Raw genomic sequence first — 26,534 nt, 5'->3', positions numbered from 1 at the left:
TCCCCCACAACTCCCAAACTTGAAAAATAAAATTCAACGATGAAAAATATTATTTTTCCCTCAAAGTCAATAGAATTTCGTCCTCTACAACTTGAGGCATCCGATCCTGTTTTTGCATTTCAAGGGGTGTGCCCAAGACCCTTAGTAAGGGTGAAATCCTTACTAACTTAGTAAGGTTAGAGAGACTAAAAATCTTATAAGATTGCAAAAGGACAAAAATGGGAAGGGTGTGGCCGTGCCGTGTGGAGTTAGTAAGCATTAAGCAACGTGAGGTTAAGAGTTTGGGAGCGTTGTTAGAAAAGCAATTCGCCGTCTCGATAATACTAATACGCAAAAGAAGAAGAAGAAGAAAAGAGCGAAGATGATACCGACAGCGATGAGTTTGGGTGGTGGTAGCTTTGCTGCTTCTCAACCCTTCTCCTCCATCATCATAAGGAGGGCCTTGTTTGTCTCTTTCTCTCAGGCTCCGAGATCTAAACTACAAACTTCCACTTATTATCATCCTCACAACTCCAACCTCATCACCACTAGTTGTTCTATTGGAATCGGGTGGTCCAAGAGGATCGGCTCTTCTATTCGTTGTTTCTCTGGTATGATATGGTAGTGTGTTCTTCTTTCTATGCGAATCCATAATTTTCATCCACAACTCAATGGGTGTGTTGATGATCTTGTGTTGTGGTAGAGACAGTAGTAATCCACATGTGGGTGGGGTGTCTTTTTCTTAGTCACAAAAATTAATAAAGATCCATCCAACAATTTCAGATGCAAGTGATTCATATCTACAATTTACCCTTTACCAAAAGTTTTTATTTTTATTTTTATTTATCCAAGGATTAAAGAGTAGGGGCAGGGCGGGGCGGCTAGTCCATTAGCTACAAAGTTAGCCCATTTATTTAATGGCTTTATTTATTAAAATTTTCATGATTTGTTTAGCTATATTTTGATCTCAATTCTTAGTTCTTTGTTCTTTGTCTGCTGCTGCTGCTGCAGCATTAACTCCTGAGCTAAAGACTACCTTAGATAAAGTCGTCACATCCCACAAAGTGGTTCTTTTTATGAAGGGGACCAAGGAATTTCCACAATGTGGATTTTCAAACACTTGTGTGCAGATATTGAAGTCCTTGAATGTTCCTTTTGAAACATTGAACATATTAGAGAATGAAATACTGCGTCAAGCACTAAAGGAATACTCCAGCTGGCCTACCTTCCCTCAACTTTATATCGATGGAGAGTTCTTTGGTGGTTGTGACATTACTGTTGGTAAGCATACTCTCTATCTTCTTCTTCTTCTTCTCCTTGTGCTTTTCACTTTGAATGATCCCAACATCCATCTCCATGTATCATTGTTTTTTTTACAGCTGATCGAAGTGCTATTTATTTACAATGCTCCACCATTACGGCATATTATCTAGAGCTTGTTAGGCTGTAAGATAATTTGAAGTAGCAACAACTTGATAGGCAAATTATTTTCTATTGCTATTTGTTTTAAGACAATACCAGGTTTTGTGTTTTTATTTGGTCCACCTTTCTACTTGGCTGTGAAAATTAAAGCCACTGTCATTTTTTTAGGTTCCTCTGCTTTCATCAAATTTGAAGGCCTCCATTTTGTCGATTTTGTACTTGGGGGGGAATTATTTATGGCATGCCTAAATTTTGTAGGGTATAGGAAGATGGTAGTTGATTAGTGAAATCCTCTCTCACTAGCTCTTTTGTCTTTCGTCTTCTATAATGAGGTTTTCTCTTCTCTTTTAATACTTTTGCATTTACTTATCAAAAAAAGGAAAGTGTGGATGTGGTTTCAGAGTATTATGAGATCGATGATGCACTGGTAGTAAAAAAAGTAATTAGTTATGCTTTGTGCAGCATAATGCTAGACAATTAAGAGACAATGTTTTCTTAAAAAAAGTATAGCTAAGATGAGGATGTTAAGATGGAAAGAATTGAAGGGATAAAAATTGAGAGCATCTATCCAAGTCAAGGAGTAACCCCTTTGATACAATAAAATAAAGGCAGTTCAATGAGATGGTCTAGGTATGTACAATGAAAGCTTACAATGGCACCAATTATAGAGGTCGTTTTTGTTCAAGTTGAAGCTCTAAATGGGTGAAGGGAAAAGCGGAAAAATTGATGTGAAGGTGGTTTTTAAGGAATATTTGATGAAACATGTATGGACAAAGGAAATTGCAAATAAAGCTTTTTACCTATGTTACAAGGACACATTGCTTTTGATTTTGCCGTATTTTGTTTTTTGATAAATATAAAGATTTTATAAATATCAAAAGGAGAAGGAGAATACAAAGGAGGTTGAGAGAGCCCCCAAGACGGAAAGCAAAAACAGAGAAGACAAAAACAAGATCCTATTAGTTACAAAAGCTATCTCATCTAAATACAAAATCCTTGAAAGAGAACCCAGAGAAGTCCTTGCTTAACTTTGCCCACAAAACAGCAGCCCTAAAATCTCTAAGTACATTGACTGTGAATTGTTCTCTTTGATTTGGAACACCCTGTTGTTTCTCTCTTTCCAAAGACCCCAAGCTATGGCCGAAGGAAGGATAGCCCAAAGGTGCATTTTTTCTATAAAAGATGTTGTAAGCCCACCCTTCTAACATCAAAAGGCCAAAGGTGCTTTTGATTTAGCCGTATTGGACACATATTGACATTTTGACAGATCCTAACACATAAGGTAGTCTCACCTTTAGTGTTATTGATTTTCTGTTAAAAAAAAAAATTGATTTTTGAAAGAGTGTTGGTGTAATCCTTCCTATGTACTAATTTTATAAGTTGCTAAACACAACCATACTTGAAAATTAAGTATTGTTTTTACTAAGCTGCTAAACACATGTTTTCACATTAGATTTTGCTTTGCTTAAGTTATTGTGTATAAAATTGTATTCTTTTACTTTGCATATATTTCTTTCTTTATTTTTATTTAGGAAATTTTGAGTTAAATATAACTAAGGATTAGATTATAATTCACAAACTTGTCAACATTTTGCGCTTTTCAAAGGCATGGTGTCTGACTCCTCATACTTATGTTAGACATCGACAACATGTCCATGTCCTTGTTCCATACTACCCGAGAAAAGTTCCCAAGACATTTAGATTTTGTGGTCTTCGGATTAAGCTTAACCAACAAATCCAGATTCGCTTTCTTCAGGGATTTTTTTCTGCAAATAAAAGCTTTAAAGTTGCATTTTCATCCTTTGTGGTACAAGAAATGATGTCACTAGTAATTGATGGATTCATCTTTACTTCTTTTTGATCATTTAATGCCACAACATGTCTATCAACCACTCAATTACCAATCTCAGTTAAGCAACACTTTGACACCCAACTGGTCTTTATTTTCTTAAAATTAATGAATCATCATTTTATAGTACTCTTTTATAATGGCTAGAAATCTGAGGAGCTGAAAAAAAATACTGCTTGATGAACTAAGACCATTTAATTGTATGTTGAGGTTTAAGTGATAGGCTCTCAACTCTTGAGACTCACAACTCTTTCATCGGACACTTCTAAGTCTCAACTTGGGTGTTGTGCATTACTTCTGAAAATGCATGCCTGAGATCATACTCCAGAAAGGGCCTTTTGAATTCCTTGCTTGCAACCTACAGATCAATGATTGGTAGTTGTATCATGTTATATGATGTTCAGTAAATGAGAAATGATACTTGACCTGAAAAGTGGATTTGCACGCATATCATTGATAGTTGACCAGAAATACTGTTCATATCTGGGAACCAGATGCAATCAAACAGCTTTCAACTTGAAACGTATTGGATGAGCTCTGGTTTTGTTGTATCTAAACTATGTAACTAGAAACTACATAAATACAAAGACATCAAATCTGCTACTCCTAAAGCCACCAGATCTGAAGACCATTCCTAAAGCAAGGGCTTAATCTTAACTTCACTCATTCCAATGCCCCCTGTACTGAAGATGCGGTTGTCCTTCCAAATTGCCAAAAAGATTGCAAAAGAGAGGAGGTGCTAAAAAACTTTCCCTTTCTCATGGGCATTAGTGGTTCAGCTCTCTAACACCTTCAAGGTGCATAAATCAACTGAAAAAACCCAGACAGCTGGGCATTAGTGGTTCAGCTCTCAAAGACCTTCAAGGCGTATAAATCAACTGAAAAAACCCAAACAGCTGAAAAAAGACTCCCACATTACCCATGCGAAACAGCAATGGATAAGGAGATGGTATGCACATTGAACATGTGCTTGATCAAATCCAATTTAGAGAGAACAAGCAGGACAGAAGGGAATGGATCAAGGTTAAGGATAAGAAGTTCTCTATAAAGTCTTTCTATAATTGCCTGCTGCCGTCGGGTGAGGTATCTTTCTCCTCTTCTGTCATTTGGACCACTCTTGTTCCTTCTAAGGTCTCTTTCTTTTTATGGCTTGCTTCTTTGGGTAGAATCCTCACTTTGGATAATTTGGTTTGTCGGGGGTGGATTATCCCAAATTTTTGCTATCTTTGCTCGAAGGATGGGGAGTTTGTCAATCATATTCTTATGCATTGTTCTTTCTCCCGTGTTATTTGGATGTTCTTCTTATCTCGGTTCTAGATAGAATGGGTGTTTCCTCGATCTTTTTTTGAGCTTTTAATGGGATGGAGTTTCAATATCTTCTTTTCTAAAAAGAAGTATCTCTGGGCTATCCTTTCGTCCGTCATTGCTTGGGGTCTCTGGAGAGAACACAACAACAGGATTTTTCATAGCAAGGAGAGCTCATCTTACCAAGTGATTTTAGAGATTTTGGGACTTCTTTTCCTTTGGTCGAAGATGAGTAAGGATTTTGAGGGAGTGTGCTTTCAAGATTTTGTATTTAATTGGGGAAACATTTGTGACTCATAACCTCCTGCCGATTGTATTTTTTCGCTCTTTTTTGTTTCTTTCTTTGTCGCTTTTTGTGTTTGGTTGTTTGGGGGCTACCTCAGCCTCCTCATCTCCTTTTCATCATTAATATCATTTACATTTATCAAAAAAAAGATAATCCACTATAACACAATTTAAGATGGAACATGAGAACTCCATTGGAACTTTACTGGAAAAGGATTCACATTTCTCCAGTAACAGAATTATTGGGTGTACCTGTTACTTAAATATTCTGTATGATATTATGATATGAGATAAAAACAATGTCATGCCCCAATCCCTATAGACTATTTATCTGTCAACTCCATGTTTTCTTTGGAGTCTTTAACTAATTGATTTTTTATTGTTATTGTTTCTTTAGAAGGCATGGCGTTATGCAACCAGTTTTGCCATTTATTTCCAGATAAATTAATATGTGAATTACTATGGCTTTCTAACGATGCCTAATTTTGAAATTACTTCTGTACAGAGGCATATAAGAATGGGCAGTTGCAGGAATTGTTGGAGAAGGCACTGTGCTCTTGACAAATGTGAATTGAAGTTTAATTTTATTGTTAGACTTCACTTTGATATATTGGAGAATATATGATATTATTAGCTTTGTTGTGGCTGTTATTCTTTATATTGATTATGGAAATTTATAATGTGTTTGCGAACCTTCTTTTAGATTGTGTCTATTTTCATTTACAACCCAATAATCACCAAATGGAAAATTGCATTCAACTATTCCTAGATCTGAAATCGAAGTACACAAGATTGTTAGTATAAAAAAATTCCTCTCCGAAAATCTGAAAAACTCTCTCATGGTAACCTTAGGACAAGTTGGCTATGAATTTTTAGTCCATAGAAAAGATGAAATTGCCCCTAAGGCAAAAGTTACAAGAGGAAAAAGCTGGACACGTGGAATCACTGCTGGTGTACAATCCATTGTGCCAATATTGCTGCCAACAGAATATAAGGCACAAGCATAACAATATCATTACATTTATGTATTCTCTTATCTATAGGTATGTCATACAAACTTTTGATGATGAGGTTTTCATAAATGTTGGAGTGATTTCAAGGCGGTAAAAGTTTACTATACCATTTTTATTTTGTAACTTAATATTCAGATCACAACTTCAAGGTTGTAATCTAAAACACTGGCCAATTGGGCTACAAGCTCAAAACCATATGTTAATTGTAGTAGTCACTAGATTCTCTCTTTCCTTTTCACTCTTTTGCAAGGAATGTGGGGTACCACTGAGCTGGAAGCTTGGGATACCTGACCGTAATGAGGAATGTCACCATACAGAAACTCAAAAACATTACATGAAGACCTCACAAAGTATCCCATAATTTTGATTAATTCCTGCACATAAATGTCTTTCATGTAAGATGTGAGGTCAGATACTGAGAATAACAAAGGATTAGTTAATGTATTTATTGTGGGACTGAGCAATTGTTTTGGAAACAATAGTTTGTTGTAGTCCATACACCTAATACAGTATGGCTTTTCCATTGTATAGAACATCATCGGAAGAGCACCTAACACAGCTCCTCCTCTATCCATGCTTCAGCAGATTACTTTTTTGTGGAAGAGCACCTAAAACAGCGCCGTATGGGTTACTGCACTGTAGTTGTGCGAAGTTATTTAAGATGTCCCCTTATTTTCCTCTTTTTTTTTTTTTTTCGATTGGTAACTACTAGGTGTTGACGGGATTTGAACCCTGGTCTCTGCTATCGTCACCCAAAGACTTTACCAACTGAGCAAGCTGGCAACTGCTGCATTTTCCTTTTTCATGTAGTAAATTTAGGTTGAAGTCATATATCTGGTCCTTATTCAGAAGGGTGTGTTGGATGTTGAGTATTATGCACCCAAGACCCACAAGGTCAACCCTCATCTAGATCGAGGGGAATATACCTTTTACAGGTTTGAAGCCACATTATCCCCTGCGGTAGTGTACAATATTCTTTCAATTTATCTGGGTAAGCAGACTGTTCTTTCAGTGTCATATTGGGCTACAGTAGAGTGAATTGGGTTGTTACTGGCAGCAGCTCACAATGAATAATCCAGAGCAGCTCAAATTACATTCTTTAATCTACAATACTACATATTGGAAATTGCAGACAAACTGAATCTTTTCTGGGGCCAATATAAATGATTAAAAACCAGAAAATGCAAAGAAATTATTGGGCATACGACAACTATGAATGCAACTGCATGGAAATATAGGTATCTCTTGGACTGCCAGTCTACTAATGGAATACTTCCTAGTGGGAATCCATTTCTTGCATCACCAGAACACGCCAACAAATTATAGGGCATATGTCAACTATGAAGGCTACCCTTTTGTTACTGCATCAAGAGCATGAATAATTCTCACTGTCAATCAAACATAATGATTTACATGATCAACATTCATTTACCCATGTTTCTCAACTGAGACATACAAGCTATCTTCATTCTTCTATCATAGACTGACTAAAATGCCCCCATCTTCAACCTTAAAGACAAAAACCCTTCGATTTTTCCTCCAAAACCAGTTATTAACCTCCTGGCTAAAAATTGTTACCTACACTTTGAAGAGCTGGAAGATGACAGGTTTTAGGGGAAAAAACGAATGATTTTTGGCTTTTGGAAAAAGATGAGATTGAGGAATAAAAGGGGTTGGTTGGAGGGTCTCAAATATTAAGAGTATGTTAGAGGTGACTTTCATCTCCAATTCAAAAAGAACAAAACTGTAGCAATTCGGTTGTGTTTTATTATGTAAATAGTTTATAGTAATAGTATAGTGGGAAAAAGATGAAAAATTATTGAGAAACAAGCAGCCAACTTTAGGACACTAAAATCCTGTATCGTACAATTATGTTACACATATTGATATCTGTATATTATAGTTGATATTTATTTCCTCTATGAAGTATGCACTAGATTAATATTTTCTCAATGGCAAAATATGGAGAAAATATGATTTTATAAAACCAAATTATTTATTCGTTTTCCAAAAAGTAAAAATGATTTGACTCCAATGTGTAAGCTCGAATCTTTAGTACCAGTCTTGGAGAAGATTACCCGATACAAAACACTTAGTAAAGGGTGGCTCTATTTGCACAAAATGACTGATTGTACCATGGTTTTAAAACTCATTTTTGCATCTTGTCTTGACGATGAACGAGAACAAGAAGTCTCATATGAGTTTTTTGATTGTTTCAGCATCGCTCAACAATGAGAAAAATGAATCTTGAATTTAAATCTCGTCCAATATGTTTGATTTGTCTATCCGTCTTATTAGTGGACGATATCGAGATGTAAATGTAAAAGAGGAAAATTTATATTTTTATCTTTTTGAGTTTACTCAATGCACCCATCACTATTTGTCGAACAATTAATCCACCACTTCCTCTTATCTTTCTATATATTCATCTCCTCTTGAGTTTTGTGAGATGTTAAATCAATGAATGTTTAATTTTTATTTTTATTTTTTAAATATCTTATTTTTTTGAAATTTTATTTTATTGCATATTACATATGATCACTAAGAAAGAAAAAATTACTATTAAAACCTTTACGGTCGTTAAAACAGATTATTAGGTGTGTGCAATTAGTTACGTTTACTCTTTTTTTTTTTTTTTATTTGGGTATCGTCGCTACGCGCTCATTATCAGTTGATCCGATCGACAGTCGTCTTTCTCACGCTCGTGTCGTACAATACACAGCGAGACTGATAATTGGGAAATTTGGAGAAATCAGAAACGCGAGGTGGTCATCCTCATCCAATCCCAATTCCAATGGGGCGAAGAAGAACGCGCTTTGTTGCTGTCTGGCTCTTCTTGTTGGTGGTGGTAGGCGCCGTTACAGTCGATCCTCTCAATAAGTCAAATATAGGAGGGTTATCTTGGGCCACAGCAACAGCAGAAGAGGAGACTACGACGACCCTAGAAGAAGAAGAAGAGTCATCCAAGATAATTGAGAACGAAAACAACGAATTTGACGGCGGTTTCTCCTCCCTCTCTAGCATGTTGCAATGGGCAATCGGTCGGTAATTTTTTTTTCTTCCTCTCCAATCCCAAGTCCTTCACTTTCTGTGTTTCTTCTCTTGTTCATGTTTCATGATCTCTTTACTCCTTTAGAGCTACTCAGTCAGTCTATACTAGTCTAGAAGAAGTATGTTGACTTGTTCGCACTACTAACTAGCTGTTTCCAAAAAAAAAAAAAATATATATATATATATATATATATATATATATATATACTACTTCCAGTCCACAACTGATGATGAATACAAGATTCCTTAAAACTATATGAATATGTACAAGTTTGCACCAGCACCTCAACCCTTGCTGAACTCAATCCTCTGCCACCTTAGTTTATTTCCTATAGAGGCCAAGTTATAATCTTTTTTCTACTTTTCCATCTAATCATCATCATTAGTTAATGCTTCTTTATTTCATAAATTATTACCATTGTTTTAATAATTCATACATATCTAGATTTATATTTGGATTAGTAGCTGTCCCCTTTTATAGGAACTATGATTATTCTTAGAATTTAATGTTTTAATGCTAATTCTTCCACCCTGTAACTTAATTCTTGTGTCACGAACTATTAACATCAAGAAAAGGCTTCTTAAATAATTAAAAGTTTTTATTTTTATTTTTATGAAAGTTCAAAATTTAGTCAAATCTTAATTATTCTCATTGCGAAAGCCTTATCTTCTTTCTAAACGAACCAGGCCACTCTGATCCTGCAAAATTGACTGAAGCAGCACAAGATGTTCAACATCTATCTGCTGATGATTTAAAGAAGCGTCAATTGGAAATAAAGGTGAGAATTTTATGGGTCTTGCGCTTTTAAAATAAAAAAGCTTGCTTCTTAAATTTGAAATCTTAGTACAATTATGGGAATTCTGGATATAGATTTCTGAAATATGTTCCTCATAACTAGGATGGTGAACCTTCCTATTAAATGTTGAACATTGAAGGGGTTTCAAGGTTGTCATAATTTTGCTGCTGTTTATTATTTCTTTCTCTTCATATGAAAATCTTGGATATTATTGTCCTATGAAGCTTATATTGTTTATGTGAGAATAAAACTTGAGGTGATTAGGCTTAGACCCATAGCTCACTTGGTTTGACACATTGCTAAACAACTTTGAGGTCGTGGGTACAAGTCCAGTTTACCCATAAATAAATAAAAAAGAAACTTGAGGTGCTTATATTTGAGATGTTCCATGTTTGTTTAATGATCATGCAGGAATTTACAGAGCAATTGAAAAGGCCATCAGATGCACAGTTGATGCAAATAGCTCTAGCAGACTTGAATAATTCCTCTCTTTCTCTGGAAGATCACCGCTATGCATTACAGGAGCTTCTAAATTTTGTTGAGATAATAGATAATGCAAATGGTAAATGTATTTATAGTATATTTCCTATGGTTAGATCTATGGTTATCATACTTTGCCTTAAGCAACTTAACCCATCAAAGAAAATTGTTTTTAATGAATAGTGGTAATACTCATTATGTTTAGAAATAAATGAACTGAAAATAGATATCTGAAATGGAACTCACGATAAACAGGTAATTGCAAATAGGTATTCAGTGTTTCCTAGGAGATAGTTAGAAAATGTAAATTGATGTGCATTTTTTTTTTTTTTAATAAATAAACTAGTGTACATATGTATTGCATATATATATATGCATAGTATGCAAATTGGTTGCCCAATTTTTCTCTGGCTCTTCATATATATAGATTACAATCCCACAGGAATCTACACAATGGTTTTTGTTTTTTGGTTTTGTTTTTGTAGAAATACAGTGAAAATTCAGAGTCTAGTCACTAATCCATGGCGTCTTCTTGTTAATCAGTTCTAATCAAATGTTTGGATGATGTAGTTAGTGACCATATGATGTCCCTCAACAAGGTTTCTGGTTTACCATCTGTTATGTTTCTTCTCTCGATTCCTTATTATAAGTGTGAAATTTCCTAGCACGATCAGAACAACAGCGTCGATTCCATATGATGTGAACAAGATCACAACCTTACTCGTACAATTTGCAACAATTCTGAAGCTCGAACTTCTACCCCATCCGTTTAGGAGATGAGAGCACTCTCACTCTAGGAAACCCCCAGGTTCAATTCTCTGTAAAATTCTCAATCAGAAATCTATTATTCATTGCAGCTCCAGGTTTAAATACAAGTACTCTAGAGTTATCTTGGACTATCAGATTCCCACAGCATATCCTAACTCTAATTGATTTCTAAAAACTAAAATTCATCCTTGAACAAATGAAATCCCCCATTGAACCACTAAATTAAGCAAAAAATTATAAAATAATACATATATGCCATTAGTTTTATAAAATTAAACCTCAGAAAATTGTCCATTGGCTTTTATATCTACTTTGACCATGGTCCTGATTGATTTTTATTAAGTAATAACTATCTTTTCTTGTTCAATGCTACCCCCTCATGATTTGATACCTTCCTATCATACATGTACAAACTCTCACCTGAGTAACATTTAGGTCTATCAATCAACCTACCTTCTTGAAATCTGTCAGGTCCCTTCCCCACCCTTCTCGAAGGTCAACCGTTAATTAACTTTCATACAGTGGCATAGTCTTTCTCTAACTCAAAGAAATCTTCCCTCAACACCAACCCCCTATCTTGTGGCCCTTAGTTTGCTTGGGCTTGGCCAATAGCATCTACCAGAGCAGTGCCAACAACTGTTATATAAGAGCAGTCCTGTAGGACGGTTAGCCAGAGACATGGGCTTTTCTGCTTCTTGAGACTCCAAGAGAGAATTTGGAAGGAAAGCCGCGGTTTGGAAAGTTTCACTCTGTAATAATGGTTGTTATCCCAAGTGAGCATAATGAAAGGCTTCTGAAAAGGGGGAGAGGGGGGGGGGGGGGGGGGGATAGAAAAAATAGAACTTTGGAGAATGGAAAATTCAAGTTTAGAATCTGTAATTAAACCTGCTTCCCTTGTAGTCTGTACTGAGTTGACTTGTAATTAACCCTAGCTCCCCTCTTAGTTTGCAGTGATTTCTAGTCAAATAACAAAATGACGAACGAAATAATCCATATATTGAAAATAAAATCACAAAGCATTATGTTACCTTCGAGTATTTGAGTGCAACCACTTAGCTAGCACTTATTGCATTCATTTTGTTTTTCATGAATTATGTGCTCCCAAGGTAAAGATTGTTAGAAGTTATAACAAGATTAATCTACCTCTAGTCTACACTAATTTACACAAAAGGTTCATGGATCTAATAGAGACTCTATAGTCCTATGTTTTTTTATCTTGATTTTGTTTTTTTGGGTTTGTTTGTTTGTTTTTATTTATTTATTTTGCGAATTATGGTTTCTTCTTTTAAAATGTGAACTGGACCTTTTTGCCTAATTAAGTATTCGCATATCCAGTTTTTGGTTTGTGCAGCTACTGAAATCTTTTTTGTTTATCTTCTATGCTTATGGGGCAACATATCTTGGAGAACATTTTGCCATGAGTGGAAAATGTCACTCTACCCATAGAACTACTCTGATAAAATGCTGAAAGGCTGTCATGTCTCAGTGTAAAATCTCACCCACGAACAAAATTATATGCTGGTTATTTTGTAACAGTTTGGGTTTGATGCACCTTTTTTTTTTGAAAAAAAAATCTTGAAACCTCTCATGGAAACAAATCTGCAGCGAAGCCATGCTTGCTTTCTCTTGATCTATAATGAACTGGTGTAACAAGTTTTACATTTTGTTTTAGGTCTGAACAAACTTGGGGGTCTAGGTGTGGTGATTCAAGAGCTTAATAGCTCTGACCTAGAGATACGGTTAACTTCTGCATGGATCCTTGGGAAAGCTAGTCAAAATAACCCTGTTGTTCAGAAGCAGGCAAGTTAATGTATTTCCTGGCAAAGTGTTGGGAGTATATTTATCTGTTTACTTTGTCATTTACCATGGCCATATTTTTTTTTAATGGATGCCATATCTCTTATGTTAACCTATGTTTTCCATAGTGTTGATGCATCTACTTGTGGTATCTTTAGCCTATTCATTTGGATGAGTTGAATCAATGCCTTGACTGAAGATATGACTACTTGAATGACGACATAGGGTTTATATTGCCAACCCCTTGGAGTAAGGCATAGATGATGATGATGATAATTTTCTTTAGTACCGATATTTGTTTTCTTTATCGGTTCCTGAAGACTAAATGTGTAGCAGATTCTAGAACTTGGAGTGATGACAAAACTATTGAAGATGGTGAAATCCAGTTCTGTGGAAGAAGCCACAAAAGCTTTATATGCTGTTTCTGCCTTGATCAGGAACAATGTAGATGGTCAACAATTGTTCTTCAAGGAAGCTGGAGATTTGACGCTACAGGTAAATGAATGGAGGAGAGCACTCAAATCACTTGAATTCTACTGATTGCAACTAAAGTTTTTCAATTTTTTAGGAAATAATGAGCAACTCCAACGTGGATATCGGACTTCGTAAGAAATCAGCTTTTATTGTTGCGGATTTGGCACAATGTCAATTGGAAGACAAAAATAGAGCGGAGCCTCTTTTCTTCAGCAATCGTTTCTTCTTAAAATCTGTGGTTGATCTAACAGCATCGACTGACCTTGATCTCCAGGAGAAGGTCTTCTACCATCAGTTTTACTTTAGCTTTTAGTATATAATGGACAACATCCCATAGTGGCGTCACTGCAGACCGGGGTCAAACTGTAGTTAACCCTTGTAGTTTAGATTGGAGAAAGATCATCTTGGGCTGCTCTCAAGCTTGCCAGAAGCTCAAGGTGTATCTATACCTCGTGAATTTGGTTCCACAGTGGCCCCACCACCATGCATCACTTTTCTTTAGTATATGGTGGGGACCAAATAATATAACTTATAGTTCAGTGACTCTTTGGTCATTTTCCCACTTTAAGGTGTTTGTAATATTTTATTTTCTCGTGTTTTCTAAAGAAAGTATATTATACACGCACAAATGCACATACGGACACATACTACAATGTAGTTTAGTTTATGCATAGTTTTATATGGGATGTTTTACAGGCTTTAATGGCAATTAAGAGTCTCCTTCAACTCAGAACAACTGAAGCTCTAGATTTCAAGGATTTTTGTGGTCTGGAAGGAGTGCTGGAGAGGATGAGGGACCAGTTGCAACAGTTAATGGAAGTGGAATATCAGAGAGATTTCGCAAGGGATATGGAAAGCCTCCGCAGCGAAGTGGAATTGATTTTCCGAAGAAAACTAGGAAAGGTACCACTAATAAGGCTTTTTTGTACTTTGATCTGTAATTCAGCAACTTCTGTTAGGTCCATTGAGGCATTGACAGTATCTCTACTTGTCATAACAAGTGACTGATATGTACCCACCCAGAAAAACAGGATGCCATTTGTGAATGAAAATTGATTTTACCAAAAAAAAGTTTCCCGTAAGAGACCTTTGTATGTTAAAGCTGTAACCATGTGTTTCTATTGGTTACATAACACCTTTAAAATCTAAATAGAATCATTTTCTAAGTCGTATAGCATGGGACAAAACATTCTTATATTTTCTCTCTAAAAAAGGAGAGCAACTTGGCGTCCTTTTGGAAGTAATTTTTTTCTTTGAGATTAATTTCTGTCGCATAGGATCAAATAGTAAACCATGTTTTTTTATTATGTTATTAAAAAGGGTGAACTTTTGATTGCACTACTTAAGTGCATATAAAGATATTCTAAATTGATTCAAAAAAAGTTGGTTTACCTGTTAAAAAAGGTTGGCTTGCAGTAAAAATGGATCCATTATAAAGTTCTTCCCTTGATCTTTCTATTTTTGTTATTTTATTTAATTAGAATTTTGATATTTACTTTTGTGAAAGTATCAACTATTTTATTTATCATCTTTACTGGTATGTAGGCAATTTTCCAAGCTCAAAACTGTTTTTTTTTCGTGTGCAAAGGTCAAAATATTGTCTAAAATTTTGCCACTCCTCCTCTTGTTGATGTTTAAATGATTTAAAGGATAAAAATATACACACTGAATTAGCTACTATTTTACTTTTTTTTTCCTCCATCTTCCCCTATTGCGACTAGTTACTTCTCCGTAAAATAGTCGTTTAATTTTAACTCAATATGTATAGTAAAGAATCGGAATTATGAATTTGTAGTAGAAGCTATGACATGTGATGCAGCCATGGAGGCGTGGCTTAGTGGATCCCACCATATGATGAGACTCAGCTCAGGCGAGTTTTGTTGTAAACAACCTGATTGGATGCCATGCCATGGTTATTTGGTCAAAATAGAAGTCAGTTACAATGAGCTAGGGGCAAGCAAATGCTAGACTCTGCCCTATTATATTACTATGTCTCATTGTCCAAGTGAACTGCCATATCATTATATGTAGTTTAAAAAGAATTCTCTTGGTAAGTGCTATGCATTAGTTGAGGATCAAGTGAATCTCAGTAATCTCCACTAGTGTTCTTAACTGTTAACTTTGTGTGGCAGGTGATAGTGGTTCCGACATGAATGCTGGCTGGTGGATGTGGATGAGTGTATCATGGCAATGCTAACTCCTGTATACCCATTAAGATGGATCTATTCAGATTAATTATGTCAAGTGGAAAACGAAGGGTGCTGGTTTATTTTTTTTAAATTAGCGTTCTGTGATAGTTATACTTTACATCTGTGAAGGTTTGGTAATCAGCTGTTTTATCTCTAGGTGAGTTCAGATACAGTGCTGCGGAAACTTGGTCCTTTCTTCAGTCAAAAGGAATGGGTTTATCATACTATATGAATTTCCAAATTTAATGTCATTGTTGGAAAAGTGTTACAGTTGGGGTTGGTCCTTGAATGAATCAAAATCACAAATCATCTCCAAGTTCTGTGTAGGATCATCAGGATTTTGGTTGGGTATCTAGGACAAGTTTGATCATTGTCATCATAAATCATCTATATCCCTTATTTTAGATATCTGGGTCAGCATTATGAATATCTTTTTGCTACTCAAACTTAATCCAGAGCTATATTTTCTGTTATTTTCCTCTTTATCTTAACTGCAAGCTCCTTTTGGTGTTTCTCATGTTTATCAGATTTTGAGATATCTAATCGCATCTATTTTCCATATGTTTTATGATGAAGGTTTATAACTCTGTTCTGTCTTTGCTTAGGAGAAAAACTGAAACAATCTCAATTAGAATATTCTGAAAAATTCAAGATACTTCAAAATATTCATGAAACATTCAATGTTTAGAGGATAACTGGAAGGCTTTTGTGGGGAGTTTATGTTTAGGGGTGGGCTGAGCCGGTTCTAAAACATGATTTGATATTCCTGTTTATAATGTGATACCCTTAATAGGTCTATGGTGCTGGCTGGAATTGATTCATGATCATGCAAAGATACCCTTACACCCTGGCCCCCACATCAGGCATTTCTAATTGGGCAAAGTCATTACGAGCATGACAAGGTGTCATGTGGTCTATTTGACGTTGTCTGTGTGTGTCAGTAATTTGATTGAACACCTTTCTCTGTCTTAGACATTGCCTCATTGGACATACATGTAAAGGAGCTTGTTGTGTAGGTGTTCGAGACACTCCAGGGTTATCCTCAAGGGGAGTGTGTGTTGATATTTTATTTGTTCTTGCATACTATCAAGGTTTCTTTGTTCAATCTGATTTTTTTTCTTTCATCTAATCATGAGAAGCTAAGAGTTTTGGAAGGGATTATACGGCTCTAGATCGTTTTAGAGAAATATTGAAGTCTAAGAGAATTTTGGAATGATAAAAAGAAATCATAGTTGCGTACAAATTATGTATTGCTCCACGTTTTGGATGTTCTAAAGAAGATATGGGATAACTCTAAATGTCTTAGAAAATTAGTTTAGTTCCATGGCTCAGTTGGTTTGAGGCATTGTAAAACAACTTTGAGGTGGTGGTAGGGTCCAAGTCCAATATTAATGATAAGATATCCTAGAAAATATGCCATTAATTTACATTAAGATAATAAATCATTATTTGTAATTATCCTTCAGAAGCCACCTAAACTATTTCGAGTAATGGAAGGTTTTTTTTATTTTTTTTCAAGTCATTTATTTTATCTAGAATGAATGAATAGAAAGAATTTTGTGTCTTTAAAAGAGGAGTTGATGGTGGTGATTAATCTAATCATTTTCCTCATAATGATTTTTCTTTTCAATCGAAAAGTTGGAAGCCGATATACTCTATTTATTTCGTATGAGTTTCCTCTTGTAACTATGGTTACTGGCAATGTGGGGGCGTCTCATGCATTTATAATTTATTTAATAATTCAATGGGAAATATCAAATGATATGATGTACCAATCCCGATTTTATTATATTCACGAACAATTGAAGATTCTTGTGCTTGATTATTTACTCAAGAAAATTGGTGGACAATCGAATTTTGTATTTTTCTTGAAAAACAATTTTTCATCTTCGGCAGATTATCATAATTTTCCCCCTCCCATTTTATTATTATTATTTTATTAAAAATAAATAAATATTAAAACGATAATTAAAAATGTCTCATCTAAACATTCACACGCTTACATATGGATCCATTTTTTCACAGAGATATTTTTATTTATTAAAACGAATAAAAAATAATTTTTTAACTGCTTGATGGATGGAAAGTAGATGGAAGTTTCTTTTTATTTATTTATTTATTACATTAGGGTTTTTAAATTCGATATCGCATCTCGTCTCGTTTAGCTCCGATACCGAGTCATCTCGGATGAGTTTTTCGATACGTTTAAGACGTCTGTGGGATAACTCAAAAGATATAACGTGAGAGAGAAAACTCACTCAAAAAAAGAAACGTCTTTTTCTTGATGTATCTATCGATTAGTTGGTTCATCATTAATTTAACTTGATCTTTATATAACAATAACAGTGTGGAGGGTGGATTTCTAATCTAGGGTTTCCTGATGGATACATTCATGGCGATGAAGGTGAAGGTGAAGTCTCATCCTCCTGAACTTGCGAAGGAGGTAAAGGGGCCATTAGCGGTTGTGAAAGAAGAAGTAGTAGAAGAAGAAGGAGAACCTATATCATCGTCATCAGCAGCAGCAGCGCTCGACAAGGAAAAACAAGGAAATGCGGGAAAAAATGTACCCCCTTTTCTGAAATCGATGTATGAGTTGCGAGGCCTCTCCGCTGCTCTCTCTATCTTCATACGCCGATTCGAAGAATTGCAGAAGCATCTCGATTTAATTGGAAACTCCATTGAAACTAGGTCCACGCAGCTGGAGGCAGAAAACAAGGCACAAAAGGAAGTTGTGGTACCATTACCATTAGCATCAGCAGCAGAGTTGCAGCCCAATGAAGCAGACAACTCTGGGTCTCAGCTTGAATATATTTGCGATAATATGGGCAGCCGTGGTCTCCGCAAATATTTTGCATCTCATCTATCTGATATTGCAAAGCTCAGACAGGAAGCTCCTGCAGCTATTAAGCGAGCTCCAAATCCAGCAAAGCTCGTGTTAGATTGCATTGGTCGCTTTTATATGCAGGGTAAGAAAGCTTACACCAGGGATTCTTTCATGGTCACTACCCGACATGCATCCCTACTCATATTGGAATGCTTCCTGTTCTCTGGCTGCTGCACTCACATTGATTCATCTGTCAAGGAAGAAGCTGAATTGGCAGCCATTGCTTGGAGGAAGCGGCTCATCAGTGAGGGTGGTCTCTCCATTGCCGATGGTGCAGATGCGCAAGGCTTACTTCTCTTTGTCGCTTCTTATGGTATTCCATCTGAATTTGGAAATCAAGATCTCCTCGACCTCATTCTCTTGTGTAACCCCGGGGAGATTGCTCATGCCCTTCATCAGTCGCCTTTCCTCCTTAAAAGATTCCCAGGTGTTACTTTACTTGTGTAGTAGTAGCTTTCTTTTCTTATCTTATTGCTGTATTAATTAATACATCTTCTCTGTATTTGTATTTGTTGGAAAAGCTATTGCCAATTGGTGTGGTGTGTTGTGGTGTGGTGACACACCCCTTAAAATTCAAACTCAAGCTATGTTGTTTTCTATTTTCATACAAAAAACACATATCAGATATTTTATGGAACTTCAATTTTAGGAGTAATTTAATGATTGAGAGTTGAATTCCTTAGCCAGGCTTTATTAGTTGCATTTTTGACATCTCATTCTTTCCTAGGGATGTAAATATTTTGGTTTGGAAGACAAGCCAAGATGAGGTGTTTTTAGTTCATTCTTTCTATATCTCTTCCATTCTTGTTGTGTTTAGGTCACTTACTTCTATCACTTGGGGTCTGAAGGTCTGTCCATGGTGGTTTCTCATTTGCATGTCTGTCTTGGAAAAACTCTCAATTGTTGATCACTTTATTTATTTTTATTTTTTTGAAAAGTATAATATATTGATAAAAGGGAACCACAGAGAACAAGGAGGCCGAGGGAACCTCACAAAGAGCAAAAGGCTAAAAAGTAAAAAAAAGTAAAAAACTAAACCATCAATGATTACAAAGGGAATCCTATCGAAAAACAAAGTCATCGAAGGTAACCCCTGCAAACTCTATGTATCGTTTCGACCAAAGGTACAGAGAGTCCAAGATCTCAAAGAAACCTGCATGGAAGCTTCTAATCTTACTGTTGAACACCCTGTTATTTTTCTTGTTCCAAACCCCCCAAGCAATAGCTGAAGGAAGCATAGCCCATGAGAATCTTTTTCTGGAATGGAAAGCATTACTAGGCCACTTAACTAATAGCGAGGAAAACTTACGAGGAAGGACCCAATTTATACAAAATAGACCGAGGAAATTAGACCATATATTATGAGAATAGGTGCAATGAATTAAAATATTATCCACAAATTCCTCATCCCTCAAGTAAAGGGGATAACAATTATGAGTGATCCAACCCCGAACAATCAAATTATCCATAGTGAGAATCCTACCAAGGGAGGCCAACCAAACAAAAAAAATGAGATTTTAGAAGGGATAGGCTTGGACCAAATGATGGACCCCAAGAGGGATCGCTCAACACAAGGATTGAGACTCTCAAAGAAGGACCTAACAGAGAATCTCGAATCCTTTGCCCACTTCCATTCCCACCTATCATGTTCGCTATCGTTGAGATGAATTGAATGTAGGAGATCAAGGAAAGATATCATTTTATTTATCTCCCAATCATTAAAGTTTCTCCTGAACCCCAAATCCCACGTGGGGTTGGAATCGTTGCGAATCAAACACTGCTAGATAGAACGGTTCTTCTTAATAGAACATGCATACAATGACGGAAATAGAGTAGTCAGAGACGATGTATCGCACCAATAATCCTCCCAGAATCTGATTATGTCCCCCATTCCCGCCTTGAACCTAATTCCTCTCTCGAAATCTTTGCTCGCTTTTAGAACCCATTTCCAAACACCACACCCGTAAGAGTCTTTGGCCTCGCCACTATACCAACTTAGCCTCCTCTCCCCGTACTTAGCCATAATGACCTTCCTCCAAAGTCTCCCCCTCTCTACCCCGAACCACCAAAGTCATTTTTTTAAAAGCATTTTGTTTGCTAATCTAAGCTTCCTTGTCCCCAACCCTCCGTTCTTCTTGGCATGCAAAGTACCTTCCATCTGACCAGGTGATATTTCTTCTTACCACTCTTATCATTTCACAAAAAGTTCCTCATGAGCCCTTCCAATCTTAGTTCTACGGACCTTGGAAGTGTGAACATGGAGAGAAAGTAAACCAGGCTACTCGTCAAAGTGCTTTTAATCAAGGAGCGTGATCACCTTATTTTATGAGGCATTATCTCCAGTTTATTCATTGTGATTTTGTTTTGTGTTGTCTTTCCTCATTTTATTTGCCTTTGATATATTTATTGGACTCTTCACTTTTCCATTTCTCTCCCTATTCCAAAGTTGTTATACCATGCCTTTCAAATCCAGTAGAAGAGAATCTTGTGAGGGTTGATACCAATCACATTTTTTTTTCAATAAGTAGGATTAATTTAGGAAGTCATCATCTGCAGTTTAGTTCTCATCTTTTTTGGTCTAAGATCTTCAAAGAGTTTCGAGGTTTGTTCTTTGAAGAGTTTGTCTATATGTGGGATTTTTATGTCCATTTGTATTTTTCTTTGTTGTTATATGTACTTTCACACACATACATATAAAATATTTTTAAAATGTAGATGATATTGAACAATTGAGAGAATAAAAAATGAGGTTTACATAAGCAAACCACTGTTACTTTGGAAAGATTTATCAAGGAGGTAATCACAATGTGATAGCCACAGTTGTACTATTTAAATACTATTGGAACTCCTAGATACTGAAATGTTGACCACAATATCATTAGTTATCACAATGTTCATTCTAATGGCACTATCTATATGGATGTATATGATGTGTCTTTCTCTTTTAGCTATTAATAGAGATAATGCTTTTTCATCTTTAGGCCAAGAAAGGATATTTATTTTCATTTAGACCATAACAAAATTTGCATTTTGTTGCATTCACTTGCCAAATATTTTGGATGCATTATGAATGCATCTAAAATGGGGCTGGTAAAGCTAATTATTACTTATTACTTATGAATGTACTTGGTGTCATGGTTCAAAGCATCGTATCGTACCGGAATGTGTTGGCCAGTATGTACTGGTTCTTGAACATTCTGATCCTAAATATTCTTGGAATTAAAGGTTTCCGTTGATGCCTGTTTACATTTGGAATATTTTGATTGCATCAGTATGTGTCATATTGTTATCATAGAAACATTTTGAATCAAACAAAGATTAGGAAAAAAAAATATTCAGAAAAAGAAATGGAATCCATGCAAAAAAAAAAAAAAAATGGTTCGAATGATATTAAGAATCTCTGCAAAAGATATTTCAATACTTTTGAATCTCTTTTTTTTTTTTTGTGGAAAGAAAGAGTTATATTTTAAGGAATTGTTCTCAAATGAAATCCAAAAAAAGAATCCACAATCTTCTTTTTAACATCAGACACCTTATCCATTTTGCTATGAATGTTTTTAACTTGTTGAAAGTTGAAACATTATATGTATAAAAACCATCTACATCAGTGTATTCACGGCATGTTGGTGTCTAATAGAGTGGTAAGCATGAAAATTGTGTTACACTTCCAATAAATAGTTGTAAGACTCATTTCATAACCTGAAGTTTATTTTTTTTAATTTTCTATTTTTACATTGGTTACCTAGAAACTTATTTCTCCTCGCAACTACCAATATGTTGTTTTATGCATTTTAGGAAAATAAGGGATTTCCAGCTTCTATCTCTTGCATTTCTTGCATTTATTTCCTGTCCTTGCAACTATGGTTGGTCAAAAATCCACTTGAAAATTTTGTTTATCATCTAAAAGATTTTCAAATAAAAGTAGTCATATTTCACGCAGAATCGAATTTTAGTTTTTATGCCTTTTTTTGTCATTTGTTTTGGTTTTTATTTATGCACAAAATTCTTAAACTCAACTCACCTAAATCAAGATGATTCTAATATGATAGTTGAAATTGATTGGAGCTTTAATGTTGGCATGCATTGTTGCTAGCCTATGCAATAGTTCTTATACGATTATTACCCATTACCAGGCTTTGCTTGTATGATGGCCTCACTAATTTGCATGGGAAATTGTTAGCACTACTTGTGATGTCACCTTTGATGAATGAACATGGTTGGTATGCTATTCAAGAACTTTTATACCTAAAAGTCAGGACACTTACAGGTTTTTGGCTGTAGACACGGACTGACATGTGCATGGCTGAAGTTAGAGTTGAACAATGAAATAGGATTCATGTAGTGCTGATATTTTTGGATAATGTGTTGGTTTGTCTGTCACCACAATATAGATTAAGAATTTGAGGAGGAGAAAGGATCAGAGAAAATGTGGATGGAGTCGAAATTGACTCCAACCCTAATTGCACAATCTACATATATCATACCCAACTAACAAAAGAGAAAAAAAGGTAGTGCTACTCTTGCTGATAATAATTTATTTCTTTTAACACTTCCCCTCAAGTTGTAGAACATATATCATATAATCCCCACTTGTCACTTGTTACTAATGTAATCTATCCTACTACAACCCAATGACTTGGTAAACAAATCAATTAGCTAATCTTCAAACTTCACATAGGAGTAGCAATTTCACCACTCAGGTGCTTTTCATGGACAAAGTGGCAATCAACTTCAATGTGTTTCATCCTATCATGAAACATAAGATTAGAAGCTGTGTATGGGTGCCTCATGATCACAAAAGAAACTCGTAAATATTTCAAACTCACAAGAAATGTGTGACATGGCTCTATACTCGGCATCAACACTAGATCTAGCAACACCTCTCTGCTTTTTTGCCTTTTCATTTCACTAGATTACCACCCAAGCATATAAAATACCTTGTGATGGGTGGATCTTCCAGCCCAATTTGCATTTGTATACCTCTATACAAGTATGATCATTAGACTTATACAAACCATGTCCTGGGGAACTCTTCAAGTTCTTGGCAATATGTTACAATGCTATCCAATAAGGTATATTAGGAGCTTCCATAAATTGATTAACAATACTAACAGCAAAGGAAATGTCACCTAGTAATGGTGAGGTAATGCAACTTCCCAAAAAGTCTCCTATACCTATCAGGATCTTCAAAAAGGTCTCCCTAATCAGTAGTCAACTTCAATTTTGGATCCATATGAGAATCCACATGTTTGGACCCAAATAAACCCATCTCTTCTAGTAAATCTAAGGTCTACTAGTTAAGATCATCAAAAAGGTCTTCATGATCAGTAGTCAACTTCTATCTTGGATCCACATGAGAACCAATATGTTTGGACCCAGATGAATCAGTCTCATCTAGTAAATCTATGGTATACTTCATCTGTGAGAGAATAATACCATCAATTGAAATAAAAAAGAAATGAAAAATTGAAAATCACATGAATTAGCTGGAAGATGGGTTTAGACATAATTGAATGGAGGAACAAGATTTGTTCAGACAACCCGACTGGTAGAAAGCTTTGACGCTGATTATAAAATGGTTCCAGTGGAAATAATATATTACTTGGAATCAGTCTTATATACATGTGGAAATGTTAATAAATTGTACACGACTTAGGTATTCCACTTTGTTCCCGATTTTGTGGGTTTCTAGATGCGTAGTTTGGAGCCTTGACGAACTCAGTTGACTCAACTGAGTTCAAGTTGAGTTTGTGGTCATCACATCATGTGTTTGCTTCCATTCAGACTCGTGTGTTCTTTTTTATCATTATTATTTTTATATAGCTTAATCATTTTACTATAATCATTGAGTTCATCTTATATTTTCCATCTTGTATGACAGATATCATGGAAGGGATGGTGAAAAATGGTATGTACATTGTAGCTGTTGACATTACTTTTTCTTTTGGTCTCGAGGATAAGATCTCCCCACAGGCAATTCTGGCAGCATTTTTACATGATTCCAATGAGGCATGGAAAAGAGCAAAGAAAGAATCTCAGGGTTCACCTGGAGCACTGGTACGATCTATAAAACTTATGGATTTACGCTAGCCTTGGATCATCATGTTATAATGGTGTAATGCTCTGCTGCAGAAACAAGCGAATGAAAAACGGCTTGCTGATCTTATATCTGTACTCAAGTGCTTGGAGGATCACAAAATTGATCCCACAGAACTTTCTGGGTGGGGTATCAATGTCAAAATAGCGAAATTGGAAAAAGATATTTCTGATCTTGATAGGAAAATTGAAGAGAAAGTAATTTCAAAGAGAAAGGCTGATGAAGTTGAGTCTTTGAAGAAATTAAAAACCCAGGAAGTGAAGCGTCCTCGGCCTGTTACAGAAGTATCACCCCAGATACATGACCAGAAAACCCAGGAAATTAAGAATCCTTGGCCTATCACAAGAGTGTTAGCCCAGATACATGACCAGAAAACCCAGGAAGAGAAACGTTCTCAGCCTATCACAGCAGTACCACCCCAGATACATGACCAGAAAACCCAAGAAGTGAAATGTCCTCGGCCTTTCACAGAAGTACCACCCCATATACGTGACCAGAAAACCAACGAAGTGAAATGTCCTCGGCCTATCACAGAAGTACCACCCCAGATGCATGACCAGGAAGTGAAATGTCCTCGGCCTTTCACAGAAGTACTACCACCCCAAATACATGCCATGGTCATGCGGTCACCCCAGACAATTGGTCTCTCTGATGGAAAGAGCTTGCACGATGGTGGATTCTCGGTTATGCTAAATGGATACTTGGCTGCCTCTTCTGTAACTGGGGCTGGTTTACATGGTGCAAGTGGATCAGGACTCTTGTATGACGGCGGCGTTGCAGCTGGGACTATAGATGGAGTATCGGCTGGTAATGGTGATGTTCTACCCACAGGTTCATTAGCTGGGATTGGTGGTGGTTTCCATGTAGGAAATGGGGTTAGGCACCTGAGAAACAATGGGGTTGGATCGTCGTATCTGTGGCATGGTGGTGGAACCTTGAATAACAACTCAGTGGGACATAACTTTGTGGGACCACCTGCATCCATGGTGAAAGGCTCGTTTGGGTCATCACCTATGGAGCAAGGCATTTTAGTGCAGCCAACCAAATCCTTAGATTTTGGGAACCGAGGTTCTGATCTTTATCAGTTTGCTGATACTGTTTTGGAAGGTGAATCTCGTTATGGCAGCAGCTCTCGCTCAGGAAACCCTGCTGTGGCTCCTACAGCTTCCCTTGCTCGTCGTCCATATTATTTGTTTTGAACAGATTGGTATAATGCTGTCGTCCATCTTGTTTGTATTGAATGTATTGGTACAGCGCTGCCATCTTGGTAGAGTTCATTACTTCACATGCTCTATGGAGTAGGGACAAGTACAGTTCTTGGGAAGCCTTGAGATTGTTTGGTTTAGGAAGGTAGGTCTTGTCTAGGGTGGAGCTTGGTGCTGGACGTGATTGCTACTATAGTGGCTGGCGGAGTGCCAACTGACACACAAGTTACTTGCTCATGTTACTTCATCCAATATCATTTAAAGGTTTAAAATCTCTAGAAAAGAAGTGGTCTACTACTGGCTAATTTTCATTCTTTAATTTTTTTTTATTTTTTTTTTAATTTTGTGGTATCAGGATTTGGAGCTAGTGGATATTTACCTGAAAGACTTGATGCCAGTTAATACTGGTAATTAAAAAAAAAATTGAATGATGTGATGATGATGGGCTTAGGAGATAATTTGCCTTTAAATATTATAAGACTGACTATATGGGGAAGAGAAGACCATCTCATTAGTAGCGGTGGCTTGGCATCCCACTTGCCGAAGTAGAATGCTATTCCCCAGAGTAGATCCAAATTTCTACCATATTGAGAGAAGGATGTCGAACTACCAAATAAACCTTTGAAGCCAAATAAAAAAGGTATATTGAGCAATTACAATAATTGGGTTTATCGACCTTTTTGGTATTTTGGATGCTATCATCATTTGGGAAGAGCTGCTTCAGTTTTTCAGTGAATTTATACATTTAGACTGTATGAAGAGTCTCACAAACTCATTGGGATTACCCATTATTGGAGATTTTTTGTTTTTTTTTTTAACGGTAAAAGTAGTGTGTTACTAGAGTTTTCATAGAATTTGTACATTTGGAACTATCCATCTCTTAGGAGCAATCATGAAGAATCACAAATTCATTGGAATTGTCAATCTCCCACTAGATAA

At 36.1% G+C, this 26,534-nt stretch overlaps 3 protein-coding genes across 5 annotated transcripts; all 3 read left to right on the top strand.

Annotated features, from left to right (window-relative positions):
- Positions 1-259: 259 nt before the first annotated feature.
- LOC147381964 (uncharacterized) lies at positions 260-5,540 on the top strand. The gene is made up of 3 exons (XM_086429747.1): positions 260-590; positions 991-1,260; positions 5,346-5,540. Exons 1-3 carry the CDS (start codon positions 362-364, stop codon positions 5,399-5,401), a joined length of 555 nt encoding a protein of 184 aa, XP_086285873.1. The 5' UTR covers positions 260-361; the 3' UTR covers positions 5,402-5,540.
- Positions 5,541-8,474: 2,934 nt separating this feature from the next.
- On the top strand, positions 8,475-15,735 carry LOC147381963 (ARM repeat superfamily protein). Its single transcript, XM_086429745.1, has 8 exons — positions 8,475-8,894; positions 9,592-9,683; positions 10,113-10,263; positions 12,622-12,749; positions 13,083-13,241; positions 13,315-13,500; positions 13,917-14,123; positions 15,353-15,735. Exons 1-8 carry the CDS (start codon positions 8,648-8,650, stop codon positions 15,371-15,373), a joined length of 1,191 nt encoding a protein of 396 aa, XP_086285871.1. The 5' UTR covers positions 8,475-8,647; the 3' UTR covers positions 15,374-15,735.
- A 1,936-nt stretch (positions 15,736-17,671) lies between these two features.
- FRI (FRIGIDA-like protein) lies at positions 17,672-26,331 on the top strand. 3 transcript variants are annotated; one of them, XR_015174225.1, is made up of 4 exons: positions 17,672-18,720; positions 24,175-24,350; positions 24,426-25,833; positions 25,951-26,331. XR_015174225.1 is itself a non-coding variant. In XM_086429740.1 (4 exons), the coding sequence occupies exons 1-4, from the start codon at positions 17,790-17,792 to the stop codon at positions 25,587-25,589; spliced, it is 2,151 nt and encodes a 716-aa protein (XP_086285866.1). In that variant the 5' UTR covers positions 17,672-17,789; the 3' UTR covers positions 25,590-25,881. The 3 variants fall into 3 exon arrangements, 2 of the variants coding, with proteins under 2 accessions (XP_086285866.1, XP_086285865.1); XM_086429740.1 differs by lacking the exon at positions 25,951-26,331 and having other exon boundaries at positions 17,672-18,375; positions 18,496-18,720; positions 24,426-25,881; XM_086429739.1 differs by lacking the exon at positions 25,951-26,331 and having other exon boundaries at positions 24,426-25,881.
- Positions 26,332-26,534: the final 203 nt, after the last annotated feature.

Source organism: Akebia trifoliata, unplaced genomic scaffold, assembly GCF_017979445.1.
Source record: "Akebia trifoliata isolate Shusen 1 unplaced genomic scaffold, ASM1797944v1 Contig00108_ERROPOS98426, whole genome shotgun sequence".
Classification (NCBI taxonomy): Eukaryota; Viridiplantae; Streptophyta; class Magnoliopsida; order Ranunculales; family Lardizabalaceae; genus Akebia; species Akebia trifoliata.
This window is presented reverse-complemented; position numbering and strand designations above follow the sequence as displayed.